The sequence below is a fragment of the Rhea pennata genome, chromosome 8 (genome assembly GCF_028389875.1).
Source record: "Rhea pennata isolate bPtePen1 chromosome 8, bPtePen1.pri, whole genome shotgun sequence".
Lineage (NCBI taxonomy): Eukaryota > Metazoa > Chordata > Aves > Rheiformes > Rheidae > Rhea > Rhea pennata.
In genome coordinates this window covers 16,865,159-16,886,586 of record NC_084670.1, presented here as the reverse complement: position 1 = coordinate 16,886,586, position 21,428 = coordinate 16,865,159, and the positions used below count along the sequence as shown (strand labels likewise).

General features: G+C 44.8%; 2 protein-coding genes across 2 annotated transcripts in view; one reads left to right on the top strand and one right to left on the bottom strand.

Annotated features, from left to right (window-relative positions):
* Window positions 1–10,801: 10,801 nt before the first annotated feature.
* Window positions 10,802–13,358, bottom strand: CCN1 (cellular communication network factor 1). Its single transcript, XM_062581523.1, has 5 exons — window positions 13,229–13,358; window positions 12,882–13,098; window positions 12,186–12,533; window positions 11,846–12,048; window positions 10,802–11,742 (listed from the first exon to the last, which is right to left on the bottom strand). The coding sequence occupies exons 1-5, from the start codon at window positions 13,286–13,288 to the stop codon at window positions 11,443–11,445; spliced, it is 1,128 nt and encodes a 375-aa protein (XP_062437507.1). The 5' UTR covers window positions 13,289–13,358; the 3' UTR covers window positions 10,802–11,442.
* Window positions 13,359–15,054: 1,696 nt separating this feature from the next.
* Window positions 15,055–21,428, top strand: part of DDAH1 (dimethylarginine dimethylaminohydrolase 1) — a 102,213-nt gene continuing 95,839 nt past the window's right edge. Inside the window, exon 1 of the mRNA XM_062581309.1 lies at window positions 15,055–15,122. The gene's annotated coding sequence lies outside the window, so the exon portion shown is untranslated. The remainder of the gene's footprint in view (window positions 15,123–21,428) is intronic.

Genomic DNA, 21,428 nt, shown 5'->3' with positions numbered 1-21,428 from the left:
CTGAGTTCTTTGATGTTTAGTTTGGTATGCTTTACTAAGAGAGCACTTCCAAACTGCCTGTCTAATTTTGGATTTTGTAATGCATATTTAGGTATGTAAAGAGATAGGGATTGTTGGTTCCAGAAGATCTGATACTCTTGTTGTATTGCACACTTTTGTGTATTTATCTTTAAAAAACAGAGTAACCTAAATTTAAAGCTTCCAGGCTAGCTTCCACAATATATTTTTCTTTATCTTAAAATTTCAGTGTCTTATTTCTGAGTTTAAATATCTCGTAATATTTGTATGCATATTGACATGTGGATTTATGAGTCATAATGCTTAAATTCCTTTAAAAATCCTGTGTTTTTTCAGACAAGTTTTCTTTTAGAGTATTTCTTACCATGCTGAACTGGTGCAGATGTTCTTAGTTTACTGTTGATTTTAATCTTCTGTGGTGACATTTTGGGTGCTTGGTGCAGTATTGTTTTTTCTTACTTGGTTGCATCCTGATTTCCATGCTAATCAAGGGACACGATCGAGGCATGTTTTCTGGCTGGCATGCTGCTGTATGTTTGATCTTCCAGCCTGATGTTCCAGATTCATGTAGATCTAAGAATCAACACAAATGAATACATAGAGTTTCCCTAATGTGCGTATATTGGACAGTGCTTATGTTGTGCACCTTATTTTATTAGTTTATCTACTGAAGTCAGATGCTGCAAATATGTACTGGAATATCAACCTGAACTTACCTAATTCAAAACAAATAAACCTTAAAAAATCATGTATCATACCATCCGCTGACAAGAGAAGTCTGTTGTTAACTTCTGTGGCAATGTTTTAAGATCCCAGATTACCTGTCACCATATCTAGGTCCCTCATGTCTGTGGGATCTTTTAGAGAATGAGAAGAAGTGACAGAGAGCAAGGTGTGCTGCAAGCAGTGTTAGATGGGTAGGGCCCCCTGCACCGAGTAGTTCTCAGAAATCAGCGTAGGCGTGGGTCTGTCTGCTCAGAGCTGTTTTGGGATCAGTTTGCAGGGGTTTTTGTGGTTCATCTGGGGTCTCGCCGCAAGTCAGCGTTTGTAAACTTAAGCACATGGTCATTTAGTAAACAGCTCTGTGGGTTTAAGTTGTTGCCATCATTGCTACCGCAGTCTGTCCGGCTCCTGCCTGAGATTACCACCTTCATAACAAAAATGAGTGGTGTGGGACACACACAAGTCAGCCACCTAAGTGCAAAGCTTGGTGATTTGACCTTAAACTGCCATGCAGGTCAGTCATAAGAGTGTTCCTTCTGCCAGCATTACAGACAGGAAGATAGAGCAGTGAAGACACTTGTTGAGGTCGCAAGGAGTGGTAGTAGCAATATGGGGCAGGGCTTGGGCTTCCAGCTTGCAGTGTAGCATTTGGGCACCAGCTTGTTGGTTCTCTACCAAACTCCTTGGAGAGGATTTTTGAATTTTTCACATTAGTCTTCTACACTTTTGCAGTCAGATTGTCTACAAAAAGTTGTTCACATCCAGCTAATGAAGTGTGGAAAGAGCATCAGACCGTTGTAAGTCACATGTTAATATTTCTTACAATGCTATCCTATGTCCTTTGTGTGTTTTGCAGCCCTCGGTAAAACAAGGAGTTTTTCTTCTTGCATGGCAGTAGCTGCCTATACTGCTTTTTTTTTTTTTTTTTTTTTTAATTATTATTGGTCCCCTGCCCACATCTTGGTTCCTTTTTTATATATATAACTCTTTTTAAAGGTCCATGATTCCTAGCTGTAGGTACTGCTTTCATAGCTTTTCGGTTGAGTGAAAGCGAATAAGCTTTTCCTAATCAGCGATTACTGCATGCTGACTGGGTAGCCACAAATTACTTTAAATCAGCCTTGCATCCATTCATATTAATACCAACAGAGGAGCAGAACAACAAGACTGCCACAGTTCATTTGCCAGGAAATGTTTCATCTGGAGTAAATGCACGGTATTCCTGTTCTTTAGATTCGCAGCGCGCACTGGAAATCAGAATGCCGCAGATACTAACGTAGGAGCTGCGTGTGCGTGTGATTAGTCTTTGGCTGAGCAACGCGGATTTGTAATAGATGTGATCTGCATTATGTTCCTACACTCCTGCAGGTTTTCATTAATTGTGTGAAAGGGTTTGCCTGCATTTTTTCTTACATAAATCCAGCTTAAGTTGAATTAACCCTAATTTGTTTTTAAGTGAAGATGCTGTTAAGTCTATCCTTCAGACTGAAATCTTTCTTTGCTTTAAGGAAGGCCTTAAGAATGATTAAGGACCATTCCTGTAGGGGGCATTAGAAAGGAAATTTACCAAAGAAAGCTGTGAATCCTCTTCCACATTTCAGTCAAATTGAGGGCGAAAAAAGCCTTGCGAACAGGTGCATTTGCTGTTCCTGTTCATTCCCACCAGCTTATTACTTACCTTTTTTTTTTTTTTTTTTGAGAACAGTGACACTAATTTGAGCAGTGATGATTCATAAAATGTAAGCTAAGAGGGAATTCAAGCATTTTTATTAGGATTAGCAAAGTTGATTTAATTTTTGTTTATAAAAATGAACCAGCATCGTGGTCACTGGCAAAAAGCACAGCCTGACTGATGACAGTCAACTGGTGCAAGTCCTGTAACAGTGACAATTCATAACAGTAATAAACTTGGATTTTTTTTAGTTGACCTTTATGAGCTTTTTGACTAGATGGATGTTTTTTAACACTTTTTTGGGCAGTCAGGACAAATTTTTAATTCCTCTTTGAATGACTTATCCCAGAGTAAGCATCTTGTAATAAACTGAAGAGAGAAAATACATCTTAAAAACTCGTATTTTTAAATTACTGAGTGAAGTACTTGAAATTTAGGACATGGAGCTGAGACTGCCTGGAAGACTTCCTTTCTATCCATTTTGAAAGCATACTATCATAATCTTTATCTCACATGAAGATTTCTCTGAGACTCTGGCTTGATTCAGCACAGATGATATCTGTGAATGAAGACAGTGTAACGTTGTTTTAATCGTCATCATTCAATAGCAGGTTGCATTGAGTGCTTGATATAAGGCTAATATGGTTACTCATTTGTTTTCCCCTGTGAAGTTCTTATTATAGAAAGAGCTAACTATTTGTGTGCAGTGTTGTTATGTTTGCTTTAATGCTCAGCCTTCTCAGGATTCAAGCCCTGAACTTTGAGTCTGACAACGTGCTTGCGCCGAAGGACCATAAGCTTAAACAAGGAGTAAAGGCTCTTGACCTGAATGAACATGCTATGAAAAAAAGTTAAAAGCATACTGAAGTCATGCGTTTTACAAAGCGTAAGGGACAAAAATAGAGCACAGCTAAGAGCCTAGCAGTAGCTAAGAGGTAGGACTGAGTCAGCCATATGAGAGAACTTGGTTCTTTTCCTTTTTTGTATAACTTCCTGGGAGCATGAGGTTTAAGTTATTGTATTGTCATGGTAACTGGTGTATACTGGCAGGATAAAAGCCAAGTTTTGAATGAATGCATCAGAATTCTAGATTGTTTTTGGTTTCATCTTTATCTCATCATTAGGAATTCTTGATCTGCTGTTCTTGAAACTAGGTCTAAGGGGAATGTTTGGCTAGAGGTCTAATTAACCTTCGTTATTGCAGGAATGCAGTATGTTTGTGTTTTGCACTATGAGTAAAAACTGTGTTTTTTTAACTATGAGTTAAAAAAAAAAAAAAAAAAAAAAGGGCATGAACTTGTAAGTTCACCTTAGTGCTGATAGAAAGTCCGACCTGTGTGTTCTGTGTAAGGATAGCTATGATTCAGACCTTACCCTGCCAGATACGGCTGTTCTCTGTTGACATCTGTAGGAATTGAGAATGCTTAACACCTTGCAAGAGCAGACTTTCAAGGAGTAAATATATAGCTGTGATGATGTAACTTCAGGCCGTGTTTGGTCACAAACATTTAATTCTGCTTTCTCAAGAAAGCATTTACTCTTCCTCCCTCCAAAGAAAAAATTATCTTGAATTTGTTTGTGTTGTTGCTATGACATTCAGCTAAACTGTATGCAGATGCAGGTTCTGTTAATAAGAAAAAAAATGAACTGTGTACTTCAGTGAATAAAGATTACCCTGTGTTTGTATTAGAATGTTGCTATGGCAGTGCATATGGTTTTATTTGGTGGAAATTTGTGGTGAATTGGAAGTCACGTGCATGCAAGACAAACAAGAAATGGCAGCAAAAACACTTCAGAATGAATACTGAAAATGAAAGGGAAGTTACAGATGACATGTAAAATCAGGAAAACACAAGGATAAAGTAGCCTTTTTCCTGCCTGTCTCTCTGTGGTTTGATAACAGAACTGCACTCCCACTGTGTCTCAGCCTGGTCCCGCTGAGCTGCCGGACAGTGACTTAGCTCCAGTGATGCTTTTATCATTAGAGCTTCTTTCCCACATTGGTTCTGTGGATCGTAACATTTTTTGTTTTGGAAGCAAAATTCTGCTGGCTTGGCCTGATTTCACCCCTGTTGTTATCCTACCGAAAAGCATTTCTAGGCTATCTTAGTGTATTAGCAAGAAAAATCCAATATAGCGATACACTATGGGAAGCCACTAGAGCCTGACTTACCTTTGGGACAAGAAGAAGTCTTTGTGGGCCTACTGGCTCTTATTTATGATAGAAACAGTGAAACATAGCATTGTCAGTCAGAGCCTTAGACATACTCTCTTCCTCCTCTCGTGTGTCTAATCCTTTTGCATTGGGCTTCCTTTTGGACAGGTAGGCTATGTCAGGCTCTTGGATGGTCCGTCTAAATTATTTTACATGTCCTTCATTCTTTGCTGTCTCTGAGGCAGTGACACTACCACAGATGTCATCAAAGAAGTTTCTCCATTATGCTTGTGTTTGGCAAGTCATTTTTGGTGTCTCTCTCTCATTTCTCAGCCACACAACTAGGTTATTACCTGGTGACCAGGCATTCCTTATACAGCAGGAACAGTACTCTCTGCGGTCAGCAGTTTTCACAGCAGTCTCAGAACAAGGTGATACTGATGTGGATGTGAATATAGTGTGAGATGGAGGTGTGAATTAATGAAGCTTTTAATTAAAATTGATGTCACTGAGCTACTCATGAGCAATCAGTTTATTGCTGTTGCATAATGACATTGGGATATTAAACTTTTTCCCATGTGTTTTTCTCTATGTCCTTTCTTTTAGATCCTTAGTGAGCTTTCTGCTGGCAGTTCCCATAGTGCCTAAGCAGATGGAAACTGGCTACTAATTTCTTGACATTAACAGCAGCTGCACAGAAGCTGTAAGAGATGATGGTGGCACCATGGAGCTGTATCGCCTGCTTTTTGAACAATTCAGAGAAAGGTTTTTGCTGCCAGTTACTGTTGAAACTAGGCATTTTTTCTAGGATGAAAGTGTATACTCTAAAACTATTTCAGAATAAGTGAAAAACTCAAAGTAGTTCAAATCTCTATTCCCCTTATCTCCCCAAAGATGGGGAATGGCACTGCAACATCCAGGGTACAGTGAAGGCAGCTGGTCAGTATGAAACCTCCAAGCGGTATTTGCGGTTTGCTGGTTTGCTGCTGGCTTTGGCAGGTGGCTTGTTTGCACCTTGGTCCTTCCCCAACGTGCACGTCACGTGCTGCTGTGGCTGCTGAGGTAGTGGTGCTGTGGGGTACACAGGCTGCAGCGTGCTAGGGGACTCTGCTGGGTGCTTCTTGCAGAAGTACTTAGCTCAATTACTGTGAGGCTGCGTTGTTCCACACAGGTCAGTTCAAGTCTTAGTGAACAACCGGTAGCTTATAAGAAAATACAGGTTTTAGCTGTATCTAAACAGATGTACCAAGACAAGCCCTAAGCCCAGTTCTTGTCACCCTCTGTCTTCTTGGCTCAGAGTAATTCCTCAAAAGCACTACAGATGCCTTGAAGTTATCAAAGAGTAAAACATGTTAATGATATCCCTTCTGCAAAAAAATCAGAGAGTAAATTACCACTCTTTACTGGGAGCTGACTGGTGGAGAATGCTAAAGTGTTTTTAAAATTGCCTTGCCGCTTTCTTCCTGTCAATCTGTTTCTGCTTCAAGAGACTGAAAGCTTTCTAGTGCCTTTCCACTCATCGCTTCCTGTTTTTCTGCTAACTCCTCCTGTAGCCACAGAGCTGGCCTGTTAGGCCAGCAGTGGCAACAGGGAGTAGATACATGCCCAAATGGGGAAAAATATTAAGTTGGTGAATGAAGTAGAGCCATGTATGAAAAATCACAGACATGGGTGGTGTGAAAAGGCTTACCTGAGAAGTTCCTGAGAACTTACCTGAGTTGGAAGTCACCTGAGAATCATTTTCATTTCCAAACTCTGTCATGTTGCTTCATTATCTTTCTTCGCTGCTTCTACTTTCAGCTATGTTTGGGCACATCCACATCTCCACATCAGTTTTAATTGAATTACTCTATTTTAGCAAAGTACCTGCTTTTGCAGAGTGAAATGTATTTTCCTATTTTAAATTCTCTTCAATAGACTCCTTGGTTTTACAGCCGTACTATCTAGGTGTCTGATTTTGTCAGATCTCGTGAGCTAATTTAGAGCTAACCTTGTCTGAGATGCTCAAGGAAATGGGTAGCTTCGGAGAAACTGATGTCTCTGAATCAGCCTATCTGCTGGTCATCTTTTGGTGGAGTGTTGAAACAGTGCTCTCAAAATATTACTGGAATACACTGTTCATCTGATATTTATAATGGTAGAGTCCCTTGATATTTGTTATTAAAATTCTGACTGCACTGATCGTGAAGTCAAGCTGTTAATATTTCTGTCTTAGCCAGATTCCCTTCCAGGCAAATCTGTGCACCTTACCTTTAAAGTTCTTCTGTCTAGTAAAGGAAAACCTTATGAAAGCTCATATAATGTTTCTTTTCTCCTGGATGGTTGCTACATTCCACTCCTTAAGTGGTTGTATTTCAAGACAGATGAAGTCGCACATGTGAATGGTGTCTTGGGGTCTTTTAGGATGTTCTTCAATATATATTGTATGTCTTGAAGTCACAGCTCTGCAGTTTCCACACACTCCCCCTCCCGCCCAAAAAATCAGTGTTTAGTCTTTACAAAATAATATAGACAGATGTTTATTTTATAAGTTGAAATTTTTTACAGGACTTGTATAGATACTAAATCTCACTACAGTTCAATGCAATTCAGTTGTTCGTGAGTTGAAATGCGTTTATAAACATATCCATGTCACCACTTTCTCTGTGGTCCCTCTATGTTTTTGTGTGCTGTTTTCCAGGAGGATATGTAACACGTGGAAAAAAAATATGTGAAGATGAAAACAGGAATATATCTGCACTGAAAACAGGCTTGAGGCAGAGCAGAAAATAAGTCTATACAGCCTTCCTTCGCTGTGTGCTGAGCTCATTGAGCACTGTGTATAAGTTGTTCCATTGGTTAAACAGGAGCAGGCTAAAAAAATACATGCATGCATCTGGGTACGCTTTGGCAGGATCAGATCAGAAGGGCTAGCACGTGATAAGAACAAGCCTTGTAGAAGCCTCTGCTTTTGTGTACGTAGATAGGTTTCACTTTAAACCTCAAATGATTGCACACTGCAGACTTTCTTGGTTTAGTCTTACCTGCTCAGAAATTCTCCCACATATCCAGATTTGTAGCAAAGCATCTTGCCCTTAGCACAAGGGGAATTCATACAGCTTCAAGTAAGCTGTGAGCACAGGAAACCCTTGTGCAGCAGTCGCTCTGTTTGGCTTTCTTGCTTCCTGATGCCAGGCAGCCCATGCTCTACCTTGCCTTCCCGCAAGCAGTGAGTGAGCCTGGCCTGGTGCCGGGTTGTGTGCCCCGGTGGGTCTGGCAGCCCAGTGTGGGCTACTTTGCTGTGGGCTCCATGGCAAGTTACGTACGGGATGTAGTGGTTCTTCTGGCCTGGCTGAGCATGGGCTAATTGATAGCTTGGCTGCCCCGCTTGCAGTAAGATGTTAGCTTTTCATCCATCTGCTCCTCATCAGTTTGCTTACTCATTTGTGAAAGAATACTAGCAGCATCCCACCAGAGAGGGTTTAGTATAATGATTGAATTCTGTTTTTTCCATATTCTTGCTTGCATTTGATTTTATTTGCTATGATGCAGCGCTCGGGGAAATAAAAATGTTGTCTTTGTTGCATTGCCTTCATTAGTAGGGAAGATCTTGTGTCTAAGCCTGAGATCATAGTGATTAACACCATTAAAACACTTGTAAATATGCATGTTGAATGCAAGAATAAATATTTCTTCAGTCCTAAAGCTGTAGTTTGACAAATGCTCCTTTTGGCGGCAGCACCAGCTTCAGCAAAGTCTGCCCCATGCTGCTCTTGTCCATCCTCGTGTGACCCCATCAGCTGCACCGGTACAGCTGTTTGTGGGGTTGCGTGACAAATCAGCGCAAGTTAAAAATAATCTGCTAAAGAAACAGAGGTAAAAATGATTAGCAGAGGGTGAGACCACTGAAGTGGGTGATGCTGCTAAAGGGGTAATGCTCGATACTGTGCCAGCAGGGTTCTGCACTGGTGCTCATCCTTCTGGTGGGTGAGGACTCCACAGACAAATATGGAGTATTTCAGGGTGTCTGGCCTGCTTGGAGGAATTCCACGTGGTGTCAACTGTTTTATTTTCAGGATCTGAACTACTTGATGTCCTGGTATTTGTGTACTGAAAACTTACTGCTTCTTTTCATACACATTATTTCTGTTCCTGATACCTAGTCAGTAGATCTTTTAGTATTCATCTTGAAGAAGGATTTTGCTATTTTAGTTTTGGACCAAGAAATAAAATTACAGCTGTGCTTGTTAGCCTTGTCTGTAAACCCTGCTACTTGCACTTAAAGGAAAATCATATTTTTATCATTCATATTTTCATGCCTGGTATATATTTTTTTTTCTATTGGAGCAACAGGGGACATAGAGATTTCAAAACAGGTGCAAAGATGGTATGTAAGAGGTGAAATGAACTTCTTTTACAGTTTTGGGAAATGAGGGTTTTGATATTTTTGTCATATAGTTGTGAAATCTAATAAGTGAAAAGAAAAGTATGTTGATGATAGTTGGTGTGAAATTCCAATGCCAGAAGATTTGCAATTTGTTCTAGCAGAGGTCGCTTACTCTCTTTTTATAAGAGGATTATTTAGTCTAGTGAATTTTACTCTGTATGATCTGCTCCTGCGGCCTTTATCGTCCAACTCAGGTGTATTTTTCTGGTGAGCAAAGATCACAGAACCCTTTCCCTGTCTGATAAAACATGAAAAGCCCAAGGTACAGGTCGTAAAATCTAGGACCTGTCTAGAACCACACTTTAGACGGGAGTTGGAGGGGCCATTTTTGTTCATATGTGGTATGCATGTTATAGACCGTTTTGCATATGTGCGATTTTCAGGGGAACTATGTTACTTAAAGATGTAATTAAAATATGACTGAAAGAGGAGATGGTCAAGGATGAACGTGCAGCCACTCTGTATAGGATGTAGCTCTTACTCTATGCAATAACCCAACATGTAAACCTGCTGGTTTATCAGTGAGAGGCTGATGTAGTGAACTGTTCAGTGCTAGATTTAAGCAGAATCCAAAGAAAAGCATTTCACTGCATTTTACACTTTCACTGTCAAACAGTATTGTACAGACAAGTTTAGGTACGGCTAAGACTGGTGGCCAGGTGGTAAATTCCAAAACAGCCAAAGTTTTGAATGCCTTTGGGGGAGAACTTGACTGAGCAGAAAAAAGACGGCCGTAATTTTTCAGGCAAAGCATTAGCTGCCAGAGATGAGCTGCTGAGATATTTGGGCATTTATTTTATTGAAATATTTGTGTCTAATCTAATCAAAAGCTAACTGAGCGACTAATGTGATGACTGTCTGACACTGGGTGACAATATTTACACTTGTAAAACTTCAAAATCAATCTCTGCTTTTTACAAGGAGGAACCTGCTGAAGACTGCAGGGGAGAGACTTTGCTAGAGAACTAACTGGTATGAGGAGGAGAAAAAGCAGTCACAGCTTTCCTTTCAGTCTTGGCTGTAGTGCAGCTTTCTACTAACCAGCATAGTAAAAATGTTCAGTGCAACTTTCTCAGCTCTGCTATAGTTCATTTTTTTAAATATCATCTTAATGTATGCCAGCTATCACTCTTGCAACAGCCTTGGTTAGCTAGAAGTCATCCATGTCCCCGAAGTATAAAGTGTAGTTGCATATTTAGAAAGTGGGAAGGGGAGGTGAGGAAGAGCAAAGATTGGCTGCTTTGCCTTTACTCTCTATTGGAAAAGTACTTGAAATTCCTCACATTCTTCTCCTGTTAACAGTATGTTTACTTTTCATCACTGGGTTATTAGGATTAACAGGACTCATTGCTTGCAGCTCATTTAATTTGAATTTAGTGAAAGCACACTACCTCCTGCAGACTTCAGGAAACATTCCTTTTCCACAGAAATGTATTTATTTGCAAAAAAAAAAAAAAAAAAAAAAAGCCACCAAAAAAATCTGATGAACACTTCCACACCAAGTGTTCAGCATCTCTGTGCACATACTGCATTCTAAGGAAGTACCTCATGTTGCAAATTCCAACACAGTTTGAATAACACAACAGTAACATTTTAGTCCATCTATCAAAATATTTGCTTCCAAAGGCAAGCAGCATTTTCTGGCTATATGTTATGGAGCATGGAGTTGCAGCATGTCATTGACCCAAAGAAACAGATTTGCTTGTTAGTCATTACTTCAGTTTTCACTGAACTTGAAACTTTTCTAGAAAGCTCTTGTATTTCCTTTAACTCAGTTGCTTTTCAAGATATTCTACTGAGAATAAAGTTAGGTAAATATTTCTTTATTAAATGATTAATTCCATAAATAAAATTTAATTCATTGAATATAAAATTAAAATCATTTACAACTTATTCCAGTATTACAGGGGAGAAGAGGAATAGGGAAAAAAACTCAAAAAAAAACTCAAAAAAAAAAAAAAAAGCTACATTTTGATAAATAAAATACTCAGCTTTAAAACAACTGATTTCTGTTTGCCATTAAACTATAGTTGGTACATAATAGCTGCCACCGTGAACACCCTACAAGTGCCCACCTCAGGAAGGAATGTAACTTCCAACTTGGTTGAGAAAGGGTGGGAAAAGATGGAGGAAAGGGGAAAGCATAATGTTAAGTTGAACAGTATAGGAAAAAAAAAAAATTCATAACCAGAATGTGTATCACTTACAAACAGAAAACAGTATATAGAAGATAAGGTGCTCCAAAAAGAAGCAATAAAGCCGCTCCAGTATTATGAAGCCTTAAGTATGCTTAAATCTCTGTTGCATTAGTGTCCAGTTGCACAGTGCACTCTTGTAACATTTCAATGTTGCCCTCAAGTGGGCAAGGCACCATTTCCATCACAGAAGTCCTTTCTCCATGGCTGGTTACTTCAAAATTCTGTTTTGCATCCCACCCCCCAACATGACTTAGTCCCTAAATTTGTGAATGTCATTGACAAGTCTGTAGTAAGGATAAGCTTCATTTGCATGTGGACAGTTGTAGTTGCATCTGCAAGACTGGATCATCATTACACTCTTAGTGAAGGTTTCTCCATCATCACAACGAAACCTGATCTTAACAGTCCTGGTCTGCTGGGGAGTACAGCATCTGCCATCCACGCATGAGCCACAGTACTTGGGGCGATACTTCTTCACACTGGAGCATCCAGCATAGGTAAACTTCACTGGGGCCTGGGACTTCCTCGTCTTGGTACATTTTTTCCCCTTCTGTAAATAAGAGGCAATAATATTAGTGGGAGATGTTTCTCCAGTCTTTACTCTCTACTCAAGACAGTTTAGAAAGAAGAGCACAAGAAAAGTCTGAATTTACCTTTAGGGAAGCATAGCTAGGCTGGCCACATGGCCTCACTTCGCATATCCTGGTCTCTTTGATGAGTTTGCAGTCAGGATTATCATTGGTAACCCTTGTAGAGATGCCAGTTCCACAGGTCTTGGAGCACTGGGACCAGGAAGTTGTTTGCACAATGCATTTGGGATTCTCAAAAGCTCGGCTTTGTGGCTCAGATCCAAAAACTGTAAAAGAACAGGAGGGCTTAGACTAAATATATGCTCTCACTAGGTTTCTCTTTCCATTGGGGTCTAAAAGGGTCATATAGCCTCTCTCCTCCAAGCCCGAAATGTCACTGTTACACAAATTAACCCTTACTCACCAGGTAGCATTTTCAGGCCTCCTTTCACAATGGCAATTAACTCATTGTTCCTGGTTAATTCGCCTTCAGACACATCCAGACCAAACTCTTTGCTGAAGAAGCCTTCCAGCTCATCCAGCGCATCCTTGCTTTCATCACAGACCCACTCCTCGCAGCACTGCCCCGGCACTTTGACGAGCCTGGGGCTGGGGCAGCCCAGGTTGGGAAGGGAGAGCTCCTGCGGGCAGAGCGGGATGCAGCCCACAGCTCCATCTATGCACGTACACTGGTGTTTACAGTTCGGCTGGAAGCTTTCGCCGTTCTGGTAGATTTTGGAGTTATATTCACATGGTCTCCCCTCGGACTGCGCTGCAGATGAACAAAGAGAGAAAGGAGGAGTTAGAGGTGGGAATTGCTCGTTTGAACACACGTATTTGCTGGTCTGTTAAATTCAATTTATGGTAAAGTTCCCTACAGTCCCCTGGAGACACGGGGCTAGAACAATAAGTTAGTCAGGAATCACTTTTCCTTATGTGCTTTTAGCGGAGCCCAGACATACTGAATTGCATTCCAGACTGCTGAAGTCATATGCCTTTCTGCCAAGCTACCAACAACAAAGCATAACCATACATGGACTCAAAATTACTAAACTTCAGCTCTACGGGCACCGCTATTTTCCCTCTTTCTCCGAGGGGAGCCGGGCGGCCAGCCCCTTACCTCTGCAGATGCCCTTGAGCGCGGTGGAGCTGGCGCCGAAGTTGCACTCCAGCCCCTTGGTGTGGTCGCAGGGCTGCTCGCGGCTGCAGTCCTCGTTGAGCTGCCGGGCGCAGACCTTGCAGCAGCCGCAGCCGTCGAGCGCCAGCCCCACGCCGGGGGCGCAGCGCGGCGCCTCCCGCGGGCACTGGCAGGCGGCGGGGCAGGGCGCGCACAGAGCCTGCGGGCAGAGCGAGGCGGGGGTGAGGCGAGCGCCGCGGAGCCGCCCGCGCCTCCTCTTCCTCCCCAGCCCAGCCCAGCCCTCTCCTCTCCGCGCAGCGCCGCGCAGCGCCGCGCAGGCGGACACTTACCAGGCGCGCCAAGCAGAGGAGCGCGGCGGCCAGCGCGGGGCCGCTGCCGGCGGGGCTCATGGCAGCCGCTGTTCGGCGGGGCGGTGCTGGGCGCGGAGCGGTGCGGTGCGGTGCGGTGCAGCGCGGAGCGGAGCCGGCGCGGTCTGAGGCGGCGGCGGGCGCGCCCGCCTTATATGGGGCGCGGGGCCGCCGCGTGCCGCCGCGGCGCTGACGTCGGCGTTCCGGCCGCGGCAGCGCCCCGCGCTCGCGGCATCCCAGGAATGCGGCTGGCGCGCGCCGCCCCGCGCCGCCCCGCGCCGCCCCGCCCCCCGCGCGCGCCGCCCCGCGCGCGCCGCCCCCCGCGCGCCGCGGCCCGGCGGGTCCCCGCACCCTCCTCCTCCTCCTCCTGCCCCCGGGCAAGGCCTGTCGCACCGCGCCGCGGGGAGCTCCGCAGCCCTCCCGCGCGGGGGGGGGGGGGGCACTCGCGCGCGTGTGCACGCGTGTGCGTGTGTGCGCGTGCATGCTGCGCATCCCCCCGCTGGGACGCGGCTGCACAGAGCGGGGGTAGGGCGCAGGTGCCTGCCCCGAGCAGCCGGCGCTGCCCGCGCACCGCCGCCAACGTGGGCGGGGGGGGGGGGGGGGCGGAATAAGGAATTTTAGGCTACCCCGAATCCTGCCTTTCTTGCTGCCTGAGCGCTGTGTTCGTGCCTCTCCGCGGCCGAGCCCTGTGGGACACGCAGGAACCCGCAAGGGAAGCGAGCGGCTGTGGGACACCGCACTCTGCGTGACCTTCACCGCAGCGTGCGGTGATAAACAACTGCAATAACCACCTACCTAAATCACCTTCACCCCAGGGAGAGGAGCGTTTGAAAGAGACGGACAGTGTTACTGGTCCGTACGGCTACATCGTGTGGTATTGCCACATACAAAATCTGCAATATCCAGGCTTTGGGCATTAGCGCTGCAGTTTGAGAGAGCAACGTTTCGGGGCTGCTTGCTTGCGTTACCGTAAAGCCCGGGAGCCCTGCACGTGTCCTCCGGTGTTCAGGTGTCTAGTTTTTAGGCCAGTGACAAAACTGCAGGAAATCCTGGGCCCTGCAGCAAACAATCCCTTTTTTGTCCTGTTTATCATCATTTTTTAGCATTCCTCTCTCGAGGTAGACGTACTCGAGTAGCATTTCCTTGTTGGAGTATAAGATTTGGGGTTGGGGAGGAGAGTTTAAGCTTCTGTTGTGGCGTCTTTTCTTTTCATGGCTGTAAGTATTTCCAGATGGTGATTTAGACACCAGACGTAACAATATTTCCATATTTGGTATAGCAGTAGCCTGCATTTTTCACATTTTTCTGCTCTGTTATCCAACCACAAAGCATTCTTGACAGCTTCAGATGTTGTTAAATATAGCCTTAACTTCTGTTCCCAGGGCAGGAAATTCTTTGGAATTCCTGTTTTTCACGCAATCTGTCTATCATGATTTAGGAGAATTGCACTGGAGGAGCCAACTGGCGTTTTACTGTAGCTTGCTCATTTCTTGAAGGGGAAAAAAAAAAAAAAAGGCGAAGTAGTTTAGTCTGCTATCCAGCGGCGTTACAATAAGTCCCCGTCGCGGGGATTTTCTTTGCAAATGAGCTGATTGTTCCTAACACGAGTTTGGGGGTTACAGATGTATTTTTTTTGCTGTTGTTGCCTTCGAGGATGGGAAGTGGACGAGCGGCTTCAGAGCGGAGGAGAAACTTTACCGAGCTCTCCCCGGGCCGAGGAGAGCGGCGGGGGGGCGGGCGGCGGCGGCGGGGGCGCGGAGGGGAGGGGAGGGGGCTCGGCCCGAGCTGCCCGCGGAGCACGAGGCGCGGTCAGCGTCTGTGCGGGCGGCGCGCGGAGGGTGCGCGGGAGGCGGCGGCTGCGCCCGCGGGCTGCACGGTAAGTGTCGCTCGCGGTGCTGGACCCGCGCGGGGCCGCGCGGTGGTTTAACGCCGGCGGGAGCAGTAAGGCAGCCTCGCTGGGGCCGCGGCAAAGGGGGCTGGTTGCCGCGGCGGGGGAGCCGCGCCGCGCGGAGGGGCCGCTGCCTGCGGCCGGCCGGCACCTTCCGCGGCCTTTCCGAAAACATTCGCCGGTTCGTTTTACTTCTCGGCCGGGGATCTGCTCTGCGCGGCCCCGGCCCCCCGGGGAACGGAGCGGGGCTGGGGCAGCCAGCCCGGCGCTGTGGATCCTCCGCAGCCGCGCTGCCCCGCCAGCATCGCCTCCCCCTTCGCCGGCAGAAGTAGGGGGCGAAGGGGGGGGGGGAGCACCCCGAGGGGCGGCGCGGGGGGTCCCGGGGGCTGCTTCTCCCGCGCTCCTGGTGGGCGCCCACGCGGGACCGGCCCGGCCCGGCGCCCGTCGACGGCGGAGCCGCCCCGCCGCTTTCTCCCGCAGCCTGGTCTGCTCGCGTTTCCCTCTCCCCGGTGCGCGGCCGCGTTTCTCCCGCGGCGGCGGCGCGGCTGGCGAAGGGTGGCGGGGCGAGCGCGGGGCCCTGCCCCGCAGGCGCTCTGCAGGAGCGGGGAGTCGCTCGCTTCCCGCTCACGTGCCTGCAAATCTGACCCGAGAGGACAGCAGTCGAAAGGGAAATGCAGTCTTTCCTTACATGCAGCTATCTCCCGAGAGTGCCAATATATACCATGTAGTGCCATTTCTGATGACAGGAGTTATTTTACGCGTCCATTAAGCGTTGGACAGGGACCACCAGCTAACTTATATAGTTGCCCGTAATGGCAGTAACAACTTTCCATCCCTACTGATTTGGCTAAGCTCCAGCTGGTGACTAGGAGGAGAAGGACTTGTTCCCATTTCCAGGCTCTGAGCTATCCCGTACTCCGGGCTTCCCTTTAGCTGTTTATTTATTTATTGCAGGTGTATGTTTTTTTTCTAGGATACTTTAGTTTTGAAAATGTAACATTAGCTCTCTGAGATACTTTCTGATGGGTACTTTTTCTCAGAGCGACTCTTCACACAGTCGCATTGTGATCAAGAGGAGCAATTTTGTGATTCGGTGCATTTTCATTATTGAAAACGCTGAAAGCCCTAAAGCAGAAAGAGCTAACATACCTATGGGTGGTAAAACTGGGCAGCTTTGCTTTTCAGGGATTTAGGCAAACGGTTGTTTATTTAATTACATCTAATTTAAGGACATGCACTGAGCATTTTTCTTTGATCTATGACTTTCACAACATTTAGTAAATGCCACAGGAAAAGGCAATGAATAGCACCTTTTCTCACTTGGGTTCATGTCTTTCTTACCCACATAGTTCACACAACTAAACCTACATTTGCTCAAAAAAGGTCACTTCAAAAGCTTTGAAGCACCTTTTAACAAACCTGTCCTGAATTTCAAGTAGTTAACGACACTTGAAATCGCTTGAGTTTCTTTTGAGTTCAAGTTAGACTGTGAACCTTTCATATGTTTCTGCTGCACACGTTCGTTCCCTGCTACAAACTGACCCAGAGCTTATGTTCCAGGCTGTGTCTACATCTCCTGAATATACATCATGAAGTAGGGAAAAGTTTGGAAGGAAATATCTTTTTTTCTTAGATTTTGTTCAGTATAACATAATGTAAAGTTTCAGACGTTTGTCATTCTAAGTAAAAAGTGGAAAATATATAGTGCTCACAGCTGTTCATATGATGAAGAGTGTTTTAGTGGCTCTTAACTTTTTATGCCCTAGGTAATTGCTATTGCTACGGTAAAGTCTGCTGAGAGCTTGGCTAACAGAAAGCAGAAGTTTGAACCAATTGGTTTGTACAGCAGGTACTGCAGAATTACTGAGTATATGCTACCATATCCACAGGCATTTGCCTTTGCCAAGGAAAAGGACTTCTAAAGAAACGAATCAAGACAAAATTAACAGAATGGTTTATCTTTCCTCCATTCATTGACAGCTTTTTATGGCTGTGTGTGGGGATTTTGGAGCATTGTAAAGTGCTGTATAGGAGAGATATTCTACAAGTGCTGCTACTTCCAGTGAAAATAAGTGTCCAACCCAGATTAGAGAACATCAGAAGTTTACAATCATATGAATTTGGGGGAAGGTTCATATTAAAATTAGCACCAACTCTTTTTGTGCTCTGTTTAATTTCCCCTTTCTCATTCTCTCTTTCCTTTACCCATCTTTTACCCTGTTTCTTCTGCCTCTCCTCCCCTATCATAGTTCCCTATAGCCTTTCCTCTTCGATGTTTACCTGCCTTAGGCTGGGCCTCGCCTGCAGCACCTGCCAGGCCACTGTTCCTGCCACACTAACTCAGTTCTCCCAGAGTCAATGGCTCCTCTCAGTGACTCCCAGGAGCTGCAGATCCAGCGGGGCGGATTAAGCATAGCCACATGCAGACAGAGTGGCCAGAAGGCTTCAGCAGCTGGTGTTCAAGTGGGTTCCGATTTTCTTTTCTTGTTTTGATATTCTCAGAGTTTATGCTGAATTCTCTGAATGTGGCATTTCCTACGTGTTTTCTTCCCCTTCCCTGCTACTCAGTCCTTAGGTCCCTTTAGCTAATGCCTGTCAGTTGGTGTACAGTCTGTGCCTTGCCTGTGGTTTGTAACTCCGGAGGGCTGTGCTTTGCAGTATTTGTGCACAGGGAAGTACTGGGCTTTGCAGGTACACTGCTTTTCCTCTGGCTGCTGTCAAGGTGTCCTGGAAGTTCCAGTTTTGTGAAGGTGGAAGAGGAACTTGTGACCCTCCTAACCCAGCAGGGAAACAGAGAAGCAAAATTTGAAATGGTATTCGGTTGTGCTGATTGCTTCTTCAGCATGCGAACTGCACCACATACAGGTATAAGGGACATGGCAGCATGACTGGCATAAACATCCCTGCCAATGGTCGATGTATCTTGTTGAATCTTTGACTAGCACTACATATTGCATGCCATTCTTACCTGATGCTGGGTGCAGAGAGGCAAAACAGTTACAACCATTTCTTAGTTCCTTACAACCAGCCAGAGAATGTCACTGTCATTCAAGCATCTGACATTAAAAATTATTTTAGTACAAGCCACTACGGTAGCACTGGCAAGCAGTTGGGTTTCTTCAGTGAGACATGTATGTTACTTAGTATATATTTTAATCTTAGATAGTTCATAGTGTGTGCTTCAGGTGTTAAAGCTTACTTCACTAGAATGCAAACTGCATCTTCTGAATGCATCAGGCATTCAGAAAAGTTTGCAATGAAAAGATTATCTTGGACTAGGTAGGCTCTCTATTCAGGAAAAAAAAAATTGTCCTAACTAGCACCTGGCTGCATCCAGCTTTCCAAGTCATGACTATCACTTTCACCTCATGCAGGTGATTCAACTTGCAAATTGTAACAATACAGGTTGAAAAGTTCCATTATACATTCCGGAAAAATTGTTTCCAAAGCTGTGTCTCGTGAGTTTCATTGATGGAAGCTGAGGCATCAGGAGCTTAGGTAGGCTCTGTCTCAGCATAACCTGAGATGAAAGTCTTGGGCAGGGATCTCAGCCTGTCAAGAACCAGCCATCACAGATGATCTCAGTAGAAGCTTGTTCTTAACTCTAAACTTTGGTCCTCAGTGTGCAGAATTTCCCAGTGGGGCAATGCATGTGAACTGACATCTCTGCTAAGGTGAAGTGAGCAAGCTCAGAAGAAAATTGCTCATGATTACTAGGGCTTATTTGAGCTGGTTTAACTTGATTGCAATCAGTAGGGCTGTGCCTAAGAAATCCTTGATCAAAGAACACTTCCAGGCTGTGTTCCTGGTAACGCTTGTGAGCAGCTGTGTTTGTCTGCCTCAGCCTTCATTGCAGTGAGACCTAGGAGATAACTGCCTTCTGTTCTTATCTGTGCTGCAGGAGTAAGTGCTCTAGAATACAGTCTTGAGTATATTTGTGTTTTTCTTCTCTTTCTGCATTTAAAATACATAGCAAACTCTTGTTTCCCAGAAGGTATTTTGTTTCACTGTAGTCAATAATCAAAGCTAGATTTCTTTAAGGTTAACCTATATCAATGCTAGAAGAACCTTCTGCCTTAATTCTGATGCATTCACTCCCTGCTGTTAATGTCACTGATAAATGGACATTCAAAGGACTTTCCTAGCCTTTGTTTCTAAGAACACATAGTAATACATATTTTTGTAGCTATGTTTTAAAACAAATGAGCATAGTTTGGGGTTCTTTTTTCTTTGCATGCAAATAGAAAGGAGAGCCTTTTCTTGCAGGATGCTGAGTGTGCTTTGCTACACACTGAATTGTGTCGGTTACTGATCCTTTCAGGCTCGCTGCTGAAAACATCACAGGATTAGTGTCAGAATACTGCAGGATCCCTCGAGGTTCCTGTGGGCTTTGTCCAGAATCATTACTCTTCCTCTGCTACATACACAAGCTTATTAAAGCACACCGAGACCCTAGCTGTATTTGCTGCATTACTGTTTGTTTCCACTCTGTTCTAGCTGGGCTCTTACCCTTTGCCTCCCAATACCTTACCCCTTACCTCCCGATATGCTATATGAGCACCTCTGAGCAGCAGTGAGTTGGGCTTTTTCCTTCCATCGCGCCTGTCTGCTTTACGACGCAGATGAGCTAACGGATGCAAGGAAGCCGGCCACAGCTCTGCCAGGGGCTGCCCTCCTGCTCTCGGTAGCTATTTGCAATATTCTCTGGCTTGTGCCCCTCACTTCTAGTCAGTGATAGCGTAATGAAAAAGCCGACAGCAGACAAATAAGTAGACACGATGTCATCCTTGCAGATAGGAAGGACTTAGAGGCAGCCAACAGATCATGTATGTGCTTTAGGAATGTTTGTGGAGACAGCATTGCAATCCAGGAATGTGCAAATCGCTGCCCATCCCAGCCTTGCGCGCCTGCGATTAAGGAGATGTGCTAAGCTCTCTCTAGACTTGATTAACTTCCAAATCTAAAAGATGTTTCTGGCTCTTGAACTAGCTGGGGTGATTTTTCTAGGGCGTGAAGAAGGAACTATCTGAGCAGACTCTCTCCCTCCTCTTATCTCTGCTGAGGGATAAAAGATGGCTTGAGGGAGCTGGCTGGCGAGGGCTGGGGCACATCCGGTGAGCAGACGCGTGCCCCGTGCCAGACCCTGGCACGGCTCCGTCCAGCGGCCAAGAGCAAGGAGCAGGCTGGTTTTTGAGGACCCACAGGGAGAAGGACGTCTTTCCAAGTCAGCCGGGAAGCATCTATGCTGCCCACTGCTTTCCCAGGGACGGATGTCCGCAGGAAGGAAAAGGTTAGCAGGGGCTATCAGAGATTACTTTGGTGTGTAGGCTTTTTTACGATTACATTAACATAACTTTTCCAGTTGTACAGAGTATATGACTGCTTGCATCAGTGCTGAGATGAAAGCAGAAGCTCTTCTGTATGGAGGAAGCATTAAAAGCTAGCTGCTGTGTTAATCAGAAGAACATCAGTGCTGAGACTAGGGGCTATTTACTTTCAGAGAAGTTTGCTTTTGTGTTGTTATTCTTTTAGCTCTTCTCTCTATATATCATTTTATCCACAGTTAACTATATATTTATCACTGTAGCTAATCCTCTCTTCCTGCCCAAAGCTAACTTGAGTCTGATTATGAGACTCTCCACAAGCTCAGCTCTTAGACGCTGCTGCAATCGTTTGCCCGAAAGGATCATGAAAATGGGAGCGAGCATGGGTCTTTCAGATGAGCGGTGGGTAATAACAATAGTATTCATAAGCGGTTGTGAGAGGAGAGCCTCTGGTTTAGAGGAGGGGGCTTTTTGAGGTTATACCTGTATGATTTTTAATAGTGCCATGTCAAAATAAAAATCACTGATTAAAAGTGCGCCTTGCTTGTGCTGCTAAAGACACTTTAGATTATACATACTGAAAACAGTAAATATTTAATGTGCATGTTTACTTTTCCTCCTTTATACAGAATTCACAGGGCCTGACAGAAAAGCAAGACAGATCTGTTTATAGTGAGTTCCCTGGGCTAGTACAATGCCGCAGTGTTTGGCTTGCAAGCACCACAGGGGTATGTTTAAAAAAAATAAGTGTTCCATTTACATTGGGGGAAACAAATCCTGAGAATGTTTCTATTAATATTAGCTGGTGTAAAACCCCAAATTCTACTTTTAAAGCCTTAAATATTTCAAAAATAGAGGGCTAGTAGATTGTGGTTAGTGAGGATGTGGGGTAAGAAGCTTTTCCTCCCTTATATAGCTTGTGATGGTCAAGATAGCAGCTCTTCTGGCAGGAGAACAGAGCTGTTATTGA